Source organism: Sinocyclocheilus grahami, unplaced genomic scaffold, assembly GCF_001515645.1.
Source record: "Sinocyclocheilus grahami isolate Dianchi unplaced genomic scaffold, SAMN03320097.WGS_v1.1 scaffold157.1, whole genome shotgun sequence".
NCBI classification, from domain to species: domain Eukaryota; kingdom Metazoa; phylum Chordata; class Actinopteri; order Cypriniformes; family Cyprinidae; genus Sinocyclocheilus; species Sinocyclocheilus grahami.
In genome coordinates, this window is record NW_015505336.1 from 53,108 (window position 1) to 71,534 (window position 18,427).

An 18,427-nucleotide genomic window follows, 5' to 3' on the forward strand; every position below is an offset into this window, starting at 1 on the left:
ATGTATGATTTCTTTTCTTCAGTAACTCTATCTATGTATATATATATATATATATATATATATATATATATATATATAAGCTCACATGATTATTAATGTTAAAGAGTGTGCTGAAATTCATCTTACTACGAAATCTTCTCCACAATTTTCTGTCGTTAATTCAGTTCAGACTGCTTAAAAAGTGAAGGGCTTAGTGGAAGCAAATGGAATTGCAACAACAATAACTTTTTTTATATATATAGTTTTTCACACAGTTGATGTAATCGGCCAATCACAACGCGCTGGATAGCTGGCCAATCAGAGCACACCTCGCTTTTTCAGACCGATGAGCTTTGTAAAAATCGATGCGTTTCAGAAAGGCGGGGCATAGAGGAGAAACAATAATGTATAGTATGTGGAAAATAATGTGTTTTTTGAACCTTAAACCGCATAAACACATTTCATTACACCAAATACACAAAATAATGTTCTTTTTAGCAGCATCATATGACCCTTTTAACATTCCCCTTTCTCTCAAAGCATTGATCAGGAAGTCAGTCATTTTAAGTGCGGTCTCAAACAAAGTCCTTTTTTAGTGAACTGGAATGTTCTTTCCCTAAAAAAAAAATTTTTTAAAAATCCCCAAACCCGGGAAGATTCTATGCTCGCTATGTTCCCTTACTGGAAAATGTCAAATTTTCTGAAGTGCAAAACATAAATCACACAGGAGGCTTACTAGTGCCCAAATTTGTGTACATGATATACTGAGTCACTACCTAGGATGCTAGAGAGCAGACTGAGACACACTCCTCTGGAATTTCCTAAATACAGACATGTCAAGTTAAAAATTTGACATTGTTAGAATTGTCGCCATTCCAAATCACAAATGTTGATTATGTCATTGCATTTTTGCCATTGGTCTGTTTTCTTGTATTTATTTGCATATTGATTGCTGGCCTTACCAGTGCCTGAATTTGTGTACATGATATACAGACTCACTACCTAGGGTGCAAGGGAGCAGACTGAGACGCACTCCTAGGAAATTTCCTATATATACTCTTGAAAATAAAGTTGCTTCACGATGCCATAGAACAACCTTTTTTGTTTAAATGGTTCAATAAAGAAGCTTTAACATCTGAATAACCTTTCTGTTTCACAAAAGGTTCTTTGTGGTGAAAGAAGGTTCTTCAGATTATAAAAAGGTAAGAAAGAGATGGTTCTTTAAAGAACCTTTGACTGAATGCTTCTTTGTGGAACCAAAAATGGTTCTTCTATGCCATCGCTGTGAAGAACCTTTTAAACACCTTTATTTGTGTGTGTGTGTGTGTGTGTGTTTTACAGTTAAAAAATCGAAAAGTTGAAACTGTCACAATTCCAAATCTAACCAATGGTGAAGATGTCATTGCATTTTGCGATTGGTTTTCTTGTATTTTTTTTTGCATAAGACTGCTATGCTCATTTATTTCAAGACCGATACAATATTGCTTTAGCACAGATAGGCCTATTTCATTCTGTAAATAAAATAAAGGTGTAGTTAAAATGATGTTTCGTCAAACAAAAAGATTTCAAGACATGTTTTGTCACGAAAGTGGGCGGTGTTTTAATATTTAATTAAACAGCAGGTGACAGACATTAACAACAACGTGTGGGGCCGGGGCCAAAGCTTATTTTTGTCCTAAAATGATGTAACTCAATGCATAAACGCCGTTTTAAAAGTCTCAGCGACAATGCATGATGTTATCCAGCCCTCATGTTTCTACATGGCAGCGCAGTTTCACTTGTCACAGCGAGAGAGAGAAAGCGGATGCGCCTCAGACTGATCTGATGAGTGTCAGTAGATTCAGTCTATGTGCGATCATATTAGAGGTGTGAGACACAAGCTCGAGCTCGGAGTGTGGAAACCTCGCATCAGCGCTTTGAAATGGGGAGCCGGGGGGTGGGCTGGGGGGTTATATCGTAAATTAAAAGAAATACGCGTCGGAAAGAAACCCCTAAAGCTTAAAATGTTCTCTAAAAGGACAAGGGAACTGATAAAGACGCACTCGATGTCAAAGAAGAGCCGAACAGGAAGCAGTCCATCGCCTCTCAACTCTCCATCAGTAAGTCTCTCAGCATCTCTCGCCTTTCCCTCCTGCCAATCAACTTGAGTGACATTTCACTCTCGCGCTCATGTTTTCGACGTTGCTGAAAAATGTACGAACGTTATCAGTGTCTTCAAACACAGAGTAGAATTCAAGATGATTTTTTTAAAGACCGTTATGTAGAAAAAACAATAATATTAAGAAAAGGACGGACTAAACTTCCTCAGTGTGATATGGCGTAGCAAAGGGCAAGTTCATGTTTTGCCTTCGACTACTTTGAATATTTTTCTCCTGGTTTCGGGACTTAATTGATTTACTTTCAGGCGCTTTTTAAGGTTCAGCTGCATGTATTAAATTGAAAGGATGAGATATGATGGCTAACAGTGTCCAAAGTTGCTTCAGTAAAGTACAGGTAGCTCAGTAGCTGGAAATGTTGAAGCGTGGTGGATCAAGTAGCAAAAGCTACAGTCCTTACGCGACTAGTCAGAGAGTGAAAAAATCAAACGGCAAAACTAAATTGGACATCTTACCAAATAGACCCAACGTCTGGCTCAAACAGGTGGGTTGTATTTAAAAAGTACTTTTTTGTTGTTGTTGTTGTTGTTGTCAATAGACCTATTTTAAGTAGCCTAGTAAATATCTGTATCTTACTGTTTAAAATATGCATTTGTGTATGATATATGCGTACTGATAAGCATTTACCGTTTTTGTCAAGTGGTGTAATCAGTTGTAAAACTATTATACAGGTTATCTTAGGACCTCATATTGAAAGTCTGCACGAAATATGTTCTTCTAAAAAATTAATTAGATCAACGTGAACTGCAAAACGTTAAATGTATATATTTAAACTTTTTAAAATGTCTTGTTGTAATATTCCAAGTATTATGAAGAGTTGTCAATTTAGTTTTCATAATTTATTTAAATTAATTATATGTAAATAATATATAGGGAAAAAGTGTGTGTGTGTGTATGTATGTATGTATGTATGTATATGTAGTATATGTATGTGTATGTATATATGTATATGTGTGTGTGTGTGTATATATGAGAGAGAGAGAGGGAAAAAAAATTCTTCTTTTTAAATGAATCTTCTTTAAAAGTGACCTGGATTTTTGAGATATCACTTTGTTAACACTTACAGGTTTGCGTATCATATTTCACCATTTGTTCAGTTGTTTGTTGACTAAAATGAGGCAGAAATGAGTCGTCATTGATGGGATTTTCGGTAACTTTGCTTTATATTCATGTTTGCTCGCGTGGGAGTGTTTTTAGGCCTCAGCGAGGCCAGTTAGTGTGGCATCAGCTCTTCAGGGTGTGACAGGAAGTAGGCCAGGATTACACAATTGCTCTTGTGAAAGAAGTTCTGTTTACTAACAGCCGTCTGTTGTAGTCGGGCACACATCTTGTGCTCCAGCCACAAAACTTTCTACCTTAAAACTTGTCATGTTTATCAGTTTGCCCACACTATATCCTTGTTTTCCTCTTTATCAAACAGCTCTCTGCTCTTCAAGAACAGCCTCGGAAAGATGCAGTCGATGCCGTCACCTCTTCGTCCCATACTTCCTCCAGTCTGTCTCCCCCTGTCCTAGAAGTCCCGTCTTCCTGTCCAGGTACCCCTTTGGCCCAGCACACTAAGCTGGTTGGCAGTCCGTCCCCAATGGGCACCCTAAAGCGGCCGACTTCCCTGAGTCGTAATCAAAGCGCCGCAGGCTTCCCGATACAGTCTTGGGTCTTCAGTAAGGGTGCAGGAAAATCCGTCATCGCGCAGAGTCCCTCGCCGGAGACACCCGAGACTACAGTGGCTATCGAGGTGGAAGACATCCCGTCGTTGTTGCGCATAGTGGAGCGGTTTGCCAAAGCGGTGGAGAAACTGAAAGATGTTGTGCTTGAAGGTAAGATAATGGTTTTCTTGGAGAAGAACTACAAAAACCTGATGATTTTTTTTGTTGTTGTTGTTGGTAAAAACCAGCAGCTGTGGTTGCCAGAATTTTACCGTAAAAAATATGGTAGAAACATTTTAGGTTTTACGAACTGAACTTAAGTTTACAGTAAAACATTTCATTAACTAATATAATGCTGGCGTACCAAAGTTTACAATAGTATACCTAAAATGTGTTTTGTACACTTACAATATACTTACAACCACCATAAAAATAAAAAAAGCAATGTTAGTAAACATTCTAACTTCATCACAAACAAGGTTATAATAGTCAACAAAAATGTGAGTAAAACCATATGAAATAAATGTTAACTAATAATAAAATAAAATCTTAAGACTTATTTAAAACTGTTTATTAATTATATAAATTATTGAACTCCATGAAAACCGTAGACATTAAAAAAATAACAAACAAAATTAATAATTAAATTATAAACACAGAAAAATTACTAAAATTAACAAATGAAAATGGGAGGGGAAAAAAAACTGTAACAAATGACACTTAAAATAATCTGCATAACTTCATGATTTTAGATTTTTTTTTTTTTTTTAAATCACACCATTTGAAATAGAATTTTGGGAATGTCTGTATTTTACTGTAACGTTACATAAAGTGCCGTTAGATTTATTAGTTTTTCACCTTATATAGTAAGAAATGACCATTAACCAATTAACAGGTTTTTAACATGGCATTTTTAGTCGTTTACCGTTATAATTACAATCAAGTTTTTTACAGTGTAGTTGACATGGATGAAATGTTTCCGAAACGTTTCCTGGTATTTATTTTCACGTTAGAAACTCACAACAGTGCTCAATACTTGTCTGCCACATGACTATTTGCACGTCCTGCCGCAAACATCACCTTCCGCTGAGGATCATGTGATCGTGGAGCAGAGAAGGGGCGGGGCTGAGTTTGCCCAAGAGGCCCTGAGCTTCCTGTATCTGCAGTGAGGCTGAGTTCCTGTGGTGCACCACACTGGTGCAGGAAATGGTTCTCTCAGAAAACACCCCCTTCCGCTCTCAGGACTCGTAGAGCAACGTCATTCAGCATCAAGCATGTAGTCCTACCCATAAATAACCAAATCAGTTATTATAGCGGAGTTTTCCGATATTTCACTATAGACAAAACTATCTTTTCCACAAGAGGATCCTTATAAAAAAGCACTGTGATGGTTCCGTGATACACTGATGGTAAAACCATGGTGTATATATATTTTGGAAAATATTTAGTGCGCATTAAGTTGATAATTTTCAGTTAGATCAGTTAAATCTGAAGGGAAATAATTTTTATTTTAATATTAATGCAACATTTATTCGTATAGATCTTTACTCAATTCTTCCAAACCAAAAAATCCTCTAAAAAAAGACAACAAAGGCACTATTCTTGAAAGTTGTTGTTGCAAGGAATTTTATATTGTATATTTCATCACATTTTATAGAAATTATATTTAAATATATGTATTTCTATTAATGTTCCTTTTTGCTGGTCCAAGTTTGAAAACTTCTATATTATGGTAGTAAATGATTACTATGATACTTGGTAGCTGTCCAAAAAATAAAAAAGTTAATTAACTAATTAATACTACTAATAATAATAGTAATAAATTTAGTATACATCTTTTAGTCATTTGACCATATTTAAAATATATGGCTTTGGTTTTGGTGGTTGACTCATGCCACAATTTCTTCCATTTTTTTTTATTTTATTGAACACAAATAGCCTACTTTATCTGATTGGGGGGAAAAAGCCAGTTGTTCATGCTTCTCATTACTGTACAAGTCGGGTAGTTTCAACAGAACAAAGAGAAACTAAACAAGTAACAGTTGTAGGTGTTTTTTGGTTCGAGTTAAGACAGGAGGAAGTGGCTTGTAGACATGTCACAGCAGACGAGAAAGCACTGCAACACAGTGTCTCGACTCTTTTAGGATCACTGCAGATATTTCTCAGCATGACAGACACTGACTTGTCGGTTAAAGGGTTACTGGGTTCACAAAGAAATATCCAGGTCATATTGTGCCCTATAACTAGAAGAAAAATGTTGAGATGATAAAGTGAAAACTTTTTTAATTATTATTATTATTATTAAAAAAAATCTTTTTTTTTTTTTTTGTATAATTGTTTATTTATTGAACAAGACTGAACAAATGAACATAATTAACTCTTTATTTATTTATTTATAATTTTTTGCATCATGTAGGGTGAAATATGACCAAGGTATTTATTTTATTTATTTATTTAGTTTTGACATTTATTTTCTTATGGGTTGAAATATGACCCAGATTTTGTTTCTCATTTGTATTTATTTTGTTTTATTTTAGTTTTTACGTTGTGGCATTTATTTGATCATTTATTTATTTTAAGATGTTTATTAACTTTTCTTAATTTATTTCATTTATTTTAATTAATCTTTCTTTGTTTCTTTTTTCTTGATGAAATATGACCTAGATATTAAATTATAGTTTTGCTTATTTGATAACACGGTGTGAAGAGAGTTATAATTTGACACAAAAATCCCAGTTTAATCCGCTTTTAATGTACAGAGAAAACTCTTTTTATGAAGTGAACTCACTTAAAGGTGACGTATCATGAAAATCTGACTTTTCCAGGTTTTAAGTGCTATAATCAGATCCCCAGTGCATCTACCAACCAAGGAAACGTGAAAAAGATTAATCCAGTAACTTTGTTTTAGTAAGCCTTTTTCTGCAAGCGTCTGAGAAAATGAGCGTGTCAGATATTGCTCCCTTGGTGACGTGGCAAAAGGATCTCATTATAATTTTACCTCCCCTTCATCTGTAAGTTTCCACCCGCAGCGCCATCATTTAATTTCGCAAGTGACAACGGCGTACAGTTATAATGCCATGGCAAAGGTTTGAGCAAAACATGCTAACTGTTATTTAGTAAGCCTTTTTCTGCAAGCGTCTGAGAAAATGAGCGTGTCAGATATTGCTCCCTTGGTGACGTGGCAAAAGGATCTCATTATAATTTTAACACAGATGCCACACAGATCTAAAATAAACATGCGATTTATTTCCCAGCTGTTTACCTTCACAGACATAACTGACTGTTTTTGTAACTCATGTGTTTTTAACGTAAACTTGTGTGTGAATGAGAACTTTAGGACTTCAATTTAGTTCTCACATGCTGTGACAGCCGCTTTCTGAACGTGTGCGCTCAGAAAACCGTATATCAGAAGTTTTAACCCATATGGTTTAAAACGCATTATTTCAGCGCGATAAACATGATAATCAGAACCAAAACAGATGTTTTTAGCAGGTCCGAGCTGTAATGGCGCAGCTCTATTCTGGAAAAGGGGGCGGGGAGCAGCAGCTCATTTGCATTTAAAGAGACGGGCCTGAAAAACAGCGTGTTTCTGCTGCCACTCAAAATAGGCATTTTCAAAATTCCTATATAATGATCTGTGGAGTATTTTGAGCTGAAACTTCACAGACACATTATGGGGACACCAGAGACTTCTATTACATGTTGTAAAAAGGGGCATAGTATGTCTCCTTTAAAAGAGTTATTTAGTCAAATTTTGGCAGGAAAAGTTTTACTTTTTATCATGTTAATGTAAAAAATCTTGTGTGACTATAACTTGTCTTTGTTTGTTTGCTGGTTTTTATTGTATTTGTTATACTTGTATTTTCTAAATAGTTTTTGCCATGAAAATAGCCTTTGATGCTGACTTGGCATTAAATAAATATATACTATACTTAATCAGAAGTCTTAATTTGAGCTTGTGTGGCTGTAATCTAGATGTTTATTTTCAGCTGTTAAGAGTCTGATGATAATGTTGTTTATGGTTTTTGGCAGACAAACAGGAGAACCGGCGTCCATTGGCCCATGAGTGTTTGGGGGAAGTTCTGCGCATCCTGCGGCAGGTCATCAGCATGTACCCTCTCCTCAACACGGTGGAGACGCTCACCGCTGCCGGCAAACTCATCTCGCAGGTCAAAGGTTAGAGCAGCCATTTACAGTCATTCTACAGCACTAATGTGTTTGTCATTTTAAGCAATTTACTAACAATTTTTTTTTCTTTGACTTTAGGATACCACTATGAAGTGTGCAATGAAGCAGACAAGAAAGATTTTGAGAAGGCCATCGAGACCATAGCTGTAGCCTTTAGCAGCAAGTGAGTATTAAGCGCTCGTCAGCGGATCACGCGATCATCGGCTCTGGGGGAAAAGTAGTTGTGACTGTAGATCTCATAATTGTGAGTTTTGCTTCTTGCAATTGCATATCAGAGTAAAAAAATAAAGAAAATCATGAGAAAGTTTGCAAACAGGCTTATTTTGCAGTATGCATACGGTGCACCACTTTGCTGTATGAATAGATTACTTGGATTGAATAGTACATTTACCAAAATGTATGCAACCAGAGAGCAATATTGTATTTATTGAATACTGTATCCCACAATGCAGTGTGCTCTACTTGATTTTCTATTTCAGATGTGATAAATGAACGTAAATGGAACGTAATGAAAATGAAAGTAATTTCACCCAATTTTTTTTAGCATTTATTCTTTAAAATATTTATTTATACACCATCAACCTACCAATGGTGATTTACTAAAATTGTTATATTATAACCTTTTTTTGGAAATGCATATATGTAGTGTGACGTCTGATTTTTGAGAAAATATAACGGGTCACTAACTTCAATTCTTTCACTTTTTTTTACATTTTCACTGAACTACCATAAATTTGTCCTACGGTGTGACATGGCAAACATTTAGAAAAAAAAAAACTCTTAATATATAAATGGCATGAGAGAGATTTATCTTCATTGTTAGATGCTTATTTTCACATAGTGCTATTTATTTAAAATGAAATTTATAATTAGACGTTTTAGCCTTTTTCTGTCAATTAATGACCTTGCTATTCCGAGCTAACCTGTCATTAGCGGTTTGCAAGACACATCTGCATCATTTTCCATGATTATGTAGTTTAACATGCAGTTTTTAATTAAAAAAACGTAACACTTTTGTAGTGGTTCCAAAAAAGTTGAAGAAAAAAATTTACCATGTGCATATGTCATGGGCTTCACAGGGGCCTTCAGTAACATGATCATGAATGGGTCCTTCAACTAATTAGTTTTCTCTGGAATTGGCCGATTTAAAATCAGGATATGGTGTCACACCAGAGGACATGGTTTTCACAGACAAAATGTATCCAGTTCCTTCGTTTTCAGAAATGTATGGATGAAGAAAATGATTGCCATTTACTAAAATAGACACTTGTACAATTATGCCGGAGGTATTTATTAACATTTTTATGTTTTTCTTTTTCATTTATAAAAGTTGTAATTTATTGAACCATGCTTGAGACAGTCACATAATAGGACAAGTTTGAGATTTGACTCAAAAATTTAAATCTAGCACTGCAGCTTTTATAACAGGTCCATGTAGGACAAAAATGTTTAACCATTTACTGTATTTTAAATAACGACAATATTAATTATATTCATTTTTATCTTGTGGGACAGTGAAAATGCCATGTCACGTCAACAACCCATATATATATATATTAGACACACACACACACACACACATATGAAGAGTTTATTTGCAAAAACAGATCATGTTTTTATTGTTAGTTGGCTGCATTTTTAGTTATTTTTTAAGCTAATCAAAATAACCCAACTGCAGATTGATTGATATTAATTGGAATGCACAATGATAAAACATGATTTTTTTAAAATGGAGTTCTCGTTTTTGCAAATGAACTCTGGATGGATGGATAGTGAGGTCATGCGACAACATTCTTGCATACTATTTTTTTTTTTTTATGATTATATCTATTTCTTTTTGATTCCTTCCGGGAAATAGCACATTATTTTGGAATGTATTTATCTATATACATTTAAATCAATCAATAAATATTTTTTTTTTAAATAAGTAATTTCCAAAGGAAAAATTTCCCCTTGAATGAACGGAAAGGTTTGTCTGTTTGTTTACTTTTTAGATTAATTACACACACACACACACACACACACATATGAAGAGTTTATTTGCAAAAACAGATCATGTTTTTATTGTTAGTTGGCTGCATTTTTAGTTATTTTTTAAGCTAATCAAAATAACCCAACTGCAGTTTGATTGATATTAATTGGAATGCACAATGATAAAACATGATTTTTTTTAAATGGAGTTCTCGTTTTTGCAAATGAACTCTGGATGGATGGATAGTGAGGTCATGCGACAACATTCTTGCATACTATTTTTTTTTTTTTATGATTATATCTATTTCTTTTTGATTCCTTCCGGGAAATAGCACATTATTTTGGAATGTATTTATCTATATACATTTAAATCAATCAATAAATATTTTTTTTTTAAATAAGTAATTTCCAAAGGAAAAATTTCCCCTTGAATGAACGGAAAGGTTTGTCTGTTTGTTTACTTTTTAGATTAATTCTGGGAGATAGCACATTCTTTTGCAATGTATTTATTTATATACATTAAAATAAAGCAAAAAAATTCCCCTTGAATGAATGGAACTATTTATTGATTGTGCTTATTATATTATTAAATTAATTCAAGAGGGGAAAAGCACTTTGTTCCTTTTGAAATGTTTTTATTGTTTATCGATTAATTTTATTTTTACCAGTCTAAATTAAGCGTTCACAAGACTGCAGTGCCATACAGCATACTTTGTGTACATTATGAAATCATCTCTCTCAAAATGCTCTGTTAGATCATTGACATTAATCGTAGCTCGACCGAAATAACAGGAAGTTGATCTGCGGCTTCTGCTCTTATGCGAACAGCACCAAACCCTCAAGGATCTGTTTTTGAGTTCGAGCTGATAATTATCATTGCTGTTGTTGTCACTTCAACCTTTTTATAATCGTATCAATACATTTTTTTGAATGGCAGCGCAAAATCAAAATGGCACTCAAACGATCTTGTTCATGTCTTGCATTAATTTCCTGTGACCAAAACTTTAAATCATGCAGCAGTGCAATGTGACTGTGTTTGAGGAAGTTGAGAGGTGGCATCTAATCATTTGCTGCAGTTGAGTTTTTCAGATGTTATTGTTTGTGTGTTTTGTCAGTGTGTCTGAGCTGCTGATGGGAGAGGTGGACAGCAGCACGCTGTTGTCAGTGTTGCCGTCTGAGAAGAGCAGGGTGAGTGTGTGTCAGTCTCTGTACAGAGCGGATGTTGGCAGCAGGGTTTGATTTCCTGAAAGTGGCGTTCTGTGATTAGAGTCACTGCTCTGACGCAGTCGTCCTCCTCTGAAATAAGACTCACATGAACACGCATGACTGATGTGTATGATGTATATGTGACACAATGTGTGTGATAAATATTTGTGTGTGTTTGTTCTCTTTGAATGTTCAGTCTATGGAGAACCTCTCGGGTCATGAGTCTTCACACACATGGAGTGATTCATCTGAGCTGGGTACATTGTTTTGACAAATTCAGAAATACAGAAAAGCAAGTAGGAATGCGATGATCTATAGTTGGGGTTTTGTTTTTTGTGATGAAGATATCATTTTATGTCTTCAATATCATTTGTATATATAAAAATGTTAAAAAATAAAATTATTTTTATGTATTAATTTATTGCGCTGATTATAATTGATACTATGTTGTTCTAATAAAAAGCCTTGTGCAGAACATATTTAAAATTAATATTTATAAAAGAACGGTGATCTGCAGAACATTTAAGAAATTAAGAGAACTAATAGTATTTATTTATATATTACTTTGTATAAAATCTCCTGCAGAACATTTTTTAAATTATGAATAAAAATGCATACATTTTTATTATTAACAATAATATGTATTATTAGTAGTAGTGTTGTTGTTAATAATAATAATGTATTATAATTTTAAATATGTTCTGCAGGAGATTTTGTGAAGATCTCAAATAAATAAATGCATGCATGAATGAATGAATATTTTATGTACGAGATCTTTACAAAATCTCCTGCAGAACATATATTTAAAATATGAATAATATTAAAAAATACATAAAATATTTATTAACAATTTTATTATTATAATTTGTTTAAATAAATATGCAAACTTAGTGTAATGCAGAACGTATTTAAACACATGTAAAATTATTTATTTTTAAATATATTTATTAGTGGTAGTATTATGAATAATATTCAAATTATTATTTATAATTTTACATATGTTCTCCAGGACATTAAGATCTCTTATACATGCATACAAAAATAAATATTAATATTTTTGATTATTAATTTTGATTACTTGTTTTTATTGTTATTAACAACTTGTCTCCCGCTAAACAAACAAATAAATCATTATTTTTTTTATCACTAGTATTTTTTTCCTAAAGTGAAACACTATGCTCACATAATTATATTCCTATGCGTGCTGGCAGCGATGAGCGCTGAAGAGGTGGACATTATCCTGCAGCGCAGTGAAGGAGGAGTGGACTCGGCTCTGACGTACGCTAAAACCATCTCCAAATACATCAAGGATATGATCGGCTACATTGAGAGGAAGCTTGCATTAGGTAGGATCACTTGTGGCTTCAGTTATATGATGGTTTGATGTCAAATTAGTTTTTAAGTATTATGTAAGAGACTGAAATAAAGTGTAGTTCTGTATAAAACTTAGTTCTGATTGTAAATCCTGACTGGTTGAGCCACGTCCTGTTGCTACTTGTATTTTGCTTGTTGATTTTTTTATTTTTTTTTATTTACTTAATATTTGACATCTTAATTGTTTGTACAGAGCTGGAGTTCTCCAAGGGCTTACAAAGGATCTATCAGACTTGTAAACAGACCATCACACAGGTGAGAACTAACCTCGCTCAGATTCTTTGAAGTCTTCAGGATTGGTTTGTTTTCTTCCTCATGCGTCTGTTTTTGTGTCCATCAGCCACACATGCCCTTCTTCTCCATCTACTCTCTGGCTCTGGAGCAGGACCTGGAGCAGAGCTCTGGGATGCATCAGGCGGCCTCCACCCTACAGAACCAGACCTTCATCATGGTACAGCATCAACATGTCCACCTTTTGTCCTTTTATTATTATGGCAACCCTATGAACCATAAGAAGGAATATGATGAAAATTGGCACACTTGTAGTGATGGTCATGAATAGTGAACTGACCAACTCTATAGCACTACCAGCAGTTCAAAAATTCACTTTTCAAATAGTTATAACTTTTGAACCCTTTGTTGTAGAAAAATGAAACTTGGTACACCTGATTACACTCTTCTGGCTGATTCTGTTCAATAGGTTACATTAAGACTCTGCCCATTACAGTAGCTACCATTTTGAAAAGGACAGTATTCCATTTTTACCAAATTTGGTAAATATTTGGTATAAATACCAAATCTTTGGACAAGCCGCACAGAAATGACGGAACAGAAATTTGATATTCATCTTTGTTCAAAAGTTATGATGTCGTGAACTTAAAGGGATAGTTCACCCCAAAATGAAAATTCTGTCATTAATTACTCGCCCTCATGTCGTTACAAACCTGTAAGACCTTCGCTGTTTACTTTCAGTGGATATTCTCCAAAATAGCGCTACAGGGTGACACGGAGGAGACGAATTGTTGAATAAAGTCGTTATTTTGGTTTTCTTTGCGCACTAAGTATTCTCGTAGTTTCCTAAAATTACGGTTGAACCCCTGATGTCACATGGATTATTTTAATGATATCCTTTACTACCTTTCTGGACTTTGATCGCGTTAGGATCCTTGCTGTCTATGGGAGGTTCAGAGAACTCTCGGATTTAATCAAAAATATCTTAATTTGTGCTCTGAAAATGAACGAAGGTCTTAAGGGTTTGGAACGACATGAGGGTGAGTAATTAATGACAGAATTTTCATTTTTGGGTGAACTATCCCTTTAACGATATTGACCCAAAATTGGTTCAGAGGCTGTATTTTGGCCAAACTTTGATCAATCGAAACGAAACTGTTTGCTTCATCAACACTATGTTCTGAGGCTACGTGCTAAAGTTGGAAACAGCACCGACTACAGGTCTTGAGATATGAAATAGACATGTTTGCTTATAACTTTTGAACAATTTGTCAGAAAATCATAATCTTGGTGTCTATGGATTGCTTGTGTCATGGCGAATCCAGGAATACTGATTGGCCGCCATTTTGAATTTTGTTATAAATTGCAATATCTTTTGAACGATTTGACATTGGCACAAAATTCTATAGGTATCACCATCAACATGTCCTGAAGGTACCTGAGAAGATTGAACACAGTGCCACCTAGTATTCCAGAGATATAAGGGTTTTTGCAAATATTTATAACTTTTGAAAACAAGTTTGTTTGTATTCTTTGTGACATTACTTTCATTGGATTATGCAGATTCTGACTTTGTCTTGTTTATTATTTTACAACAATGACTCTCCATCATATTGAAGCAAATTAAACTTTTTTTTTTTTTTTTTTTTTTTTGCTGCTACTCATCCCATAATTGGCTCATATGATCTTTGGACCAAGCCAGGCAGAAATGACCAGATTTTTTGGGAAAAAAACCTCAGAAATTTGTTGGCTTATGCTAGTTAGCAATAAATTAGATTAGTGTGCTAATCTGGGCCCGTATTCACAAAACATTTTATCTTACCACTAAGAGTTCTCCTAAATGGCAGTAAAAGTTTTTAGCTAAGAGTTTTCTCTTAAAACCTATTCACAAAGCTGCTGAGACAAACTTTTACTAAGGAATAGAGAGAAGTCAAAGGGCGGGGTTGACCTCGTTGCTATGAATGATGTCAGCATGCTTAACTATGCACACAGTGATTGGCTGATAGTCTCTGTCAGAGATTTATTCATGGAAATATTGTAGAGCACAATGTTGCTATATATAAAGATTAAAAATGTTGCCACATTCAAATAAAGATTTTAAAATGCAGGCTAAGTGTCACTAAACAAGTATATGTTCAGCTTATTGTCAGCCTCTTGTATGCTTCTCATAATTAGCGGATATGCATATAAACAGCTTTTAATTAACGGAGTAGAATAATCATGGCTGATAGTAATGCATGCAAACTAAAATAAATAAAAGCAGCTGTTACTTCTTGCCCAACTGGTTAATGAAAACAAGGATATCATTTAAACAAAAAGGATATAAAGGACAATTTAGAGTTGGGATAACCTTCAAAACCAAAGGCGATACCTTTTTAAAAGGTCATTATCAAATGTTTCTAAAATTTTTACATTCTGAGGCAGATTGCCGGCAACAGCCATTTTAGGAATAGTTTGTGGTTCGGTCTTAGTGATTTAGGAGTCCTCTTCACTACTCCTAACCTTTCACAGTTTTAGGAGCTAGTTTTAGCGCTAAAACTCTTTGTGAAATACTCTTAGAGTGGAAATTTAGGAGTCCTAAATTTAGGACTGACATGCCCATTATTTTTAAGATTTTCTCCTAAATCAGCGAGTTATGAGCTACTTTTAGCCTTAAGATGTTTTGTGAATACGGGCCCAGGTCAACATGTTTATTAGTAGTAATAGTAGTTACTGTTAAATGTACTATTGTACTGCATGTATGTAGTAGTAGTATTATTATATTACATTTTGTTCTAATTGTTCATTCATAGTTTTAATATCTTGAAATCTGGAGCATGAAGTATTTTGCTGTGGAGAATCATGTGCTTTGTGTTCATCCACAGCCTCTGCTGCTCCGCAAACAAGAGCATGAGAAGAAGCGCAAGGAGATCAAGGAACAGTGGCTGAAGGCCAAGAGAAAACTGGTAACGTTTACATTTCTCCATCTTATGAGCTACCAGAACACTTTAAAACTCCAGCCGGGATGTGTCTAGATACACTAAACCATACGAGACGTTAGCAGCGCAGGTCTGTAAGGGTTGTTGTGTGTTTGAACACAGATGGAGTGTGAGGCCAACCTGCGCAGGGCCAAGCAGGTTTACATGACCCGCTGCGAGGAGTACGACAAGGCCAGGATGGCGGCTAACAGGGCCGAGGAGGAGGGCGGCAGTTCTACCACCAAAACAGTAGACAAGAAGAAACGGCTGGAGGAAGAGGCCCGCAACAAGGTCAGACTCAGCACTCCCACAATGCATCTCTCTTATGCCACCGTAGGAAGAGTTTTGCAGGAACAGATGTTCAGTGGTTTAGCAGGTTGTGTTTTTGTGTTGGTCTCAGGCTGAGGAGGCCGAGGCCACGTACCGGACATGTATCGCAGATGCCACCACACAACACCAGGAGCTGGAGCACATGAAGGTCACCGTCCTGCGGCAGATCCAGGAGGTCATCAAACAGAGTGACCAGACCATCCGCTCGGTAAACACTTCACACTCACTAGATCAATATAAACAGATTTGATTCATTTCTTATTAGTCTTTACGTCTCCATTAAAAATAACAATTTCACAAATAAAATTGAGGAGTAACATCACAATTTTTTCTGAAGGTATTTCACACAAGACTGTGACCCAAAAATCAATGAAAGTGCATATTATAAAATACTATATATATAAAACAGCAAATTGTATATTTTAAAATAGTGTTAAATATCTCTTCAATATAGAAAATATATCAAGAACATATAAAAAAAAAAAAAAAGTTTAATGGCTGGTAATATTTATGGCTAGTCAATTTTCTCAAGGCATAAAGTTCATTTTAAACTCTGATCAAGACATTTGTAAAGCTAAATATGTTATGAATGAGACTTTTTAAGGTTGTGTTTTTCAGTAGTATTGGGTGTATACTTGATCAATGGCCCAGTCATGCATTACTCGGATTAACAGGAACAAATAAATTCTGAAAAAACACCAAGAAAACTTCAAATCCAAATCCAGCTTGAGCGGTTTTAACTGTGTGAAACTCTTTCCAGGCCACCATTTCCTACTACCAGATCATGCACATGCAGACGGTAGTGCTGCCGGTGCACTATCAGACGCTGTGTGAGAGCAGTAAACTGTACGACCCGGGACAGCAGTACGCCACGCACGTCAAAGACCTTCAGATGAGCGAAGAGCCCGAGACGCATTACGAGTTTGAGGCCTACTCTGCCTCCTCCAGCCAGTAACCAACACTCCTCTTGCTTTCAAACATGGAATAGCATGGAAGTGAATGTGAATATTACAGTGAGGTGTTGTCTTGTCTTGAATTCAGCCCGTCAGTCAGAGCTCGTGCTGACAGCGCTAACACTGATGCTCACAGCAGTGCTGAAGCACCGCCCACCGCTGGAGAAACCGGAGATACCAAAGATGAACAGAAGAGAGGTATGTGCAATGATTTGTTTGTTCTACTTATTATCAAATGCAATATAAAAACATGTAAGCAAGTAGGTTTGTGTGAACCCACAAAAATGCACATCTAACAAAGAATATTATTTACAAAAAATAAGTGTAATGTAACTTTTATTAAGAAATGTAATGTTTATACATTTTGTAAATTAACGAATTAAATATCAATTTAGTTGAATAATGTTAATAGAATGCTATAAAAATAATTATAATTTTATAACTTTTTATATATTGCATTTTATTATCCTAGAATTAAATTATGCACATCTCACAAAAAAAAAGCTTTTTTATTATTAAGTTAATAAAACTAATTTAAGACATTTAATGTTTATACATGTAAAATTTATTTAAAATTCAGTTACATCATTAATTGTAACTAATTTAATAATATAATATAATTACACTTTAATATAATAAAATGTTATAAAAATTCTCTATCTATCTATCTATAACCATTTTTATATATTTTTTATTATATTAGTTAAATTATATTACTAGTAAAATGTATATTTTCTAGTAAATCTAAATGTTTCCCAAGTACTATATTAATAAAAGTAAATAATTAATCATTTAAATTTAAATAAATTAAAGTAAATAAAATTTTATTTTTATATATTAGACTCTGAACTAAAATTCAATTATATTATTAATACATATAACGATTATGATTGTATTCATTTTTAGGGTCCAAATAACTAATTTATTAATATTTTGTTTGAACTGTTGTATATTGTATATTCATTTGTCTAATTTATCAATTAATTGAAGTGTTATATAATATATTCTATTATATTAAAAATAAATTATATTAATACATATGATTATTGGAATTAAAAACACAATTTGTATTTTAATTTCATTTAAATATAATGGAATTTGCATTTCATGCAAATGTAGATCTTAAATATTTATTTAAATATAATGTAATAAAAAAAGAAGTACTTGCAAATTATTTGTTTATTAAAATTGTCAAATGTGTATGAAGATTATGTATAGATGCTCGGTGCTTGTTTGGTTTTAGAATTTTTTTTTATTTCTTTTGTGTCAGCTCGAGGTTACATGACCCACAAATCCTGGGGCTCCACAGTGAGCGACACAGACAGTGTGGGAGGAGGAAGTGGCCTGGGATCCCCAACTACCAGCACAGGTACAACTTCCTGCCATGACTAATTAAAAAGAAAATGACAATTTATATATATATATATATATATATA

The 18,427-nt window shown here is 34.3% G+C and overlaps 1 protein-coding gene across 1 annotated transcript in view; it reads left to right on the top strand.

Annotated features, from left to right (window-relative positions):
- The first annotated feature begins 1,672 nt into the window (after window positions 1–1,672).
- Window positions 1,673–18,427, top strand: part of arhgap45b (Rho GTPase activating protein 45b) — a 21,033-nt gene continuing 4,278 nt past the window's right edge. The window contains exons 1-15 of the mRNA XM_016282273.1: window positions 1,673–2,078; window positions 3,556–3,952; window positions 7,814–7,957; window positions 8,048–8,132; window positions 11,056–11,128; window positions 11,343–11,403; window positions 12,358–12,492; window positions 12,714–12,775; window positions 12,861–12,971; window positions 15,616–15,696; window positions 15,832–15,999; window positions 16,109–16,246; window positions 16,799–16,989; window positions 17,080–17,189; window positions 18,262–18,360. Coding sequence (XP_016137759.1) covers window positions 1,827–2,078; window positions 3,556–3,952; window positions 7,814–7,957; window positions 8,048–8,132; window positions 11,056–11,128; window positions 11,343–11,403; window positions 12,358–12,492; window positions 12,714–12,775; window positions 12,861–12,971; window positions 15,616–15,696; window positions 15,832–15,999; window positions 16,109–16,246; window positions 16,799–16,989; window positions 17,080–17,189; window positions 18,262–18,360 — 2,107 coding nt within the window. The 5' untranslated portion in view covers window positions 1,673–1,826. The remainder of the gene's footprint in view (window positions 2,079–3,555; window positions 3,953–7,813; window positions 7,958–8,047; window positions 8,133–11,055; window positions 11,129–11,342; window positions 11,404–12,357; window positions 12,493–12,713; window positions 12,776–12,860; window positions 12,972–15,615; window positions 15,697–15,831; window positions 16,000–16,108; window positions 16,247–16,798; window positions 16,990–17,079; window positions 17,190–18,261; window positions 18,361–18,427) is intronic.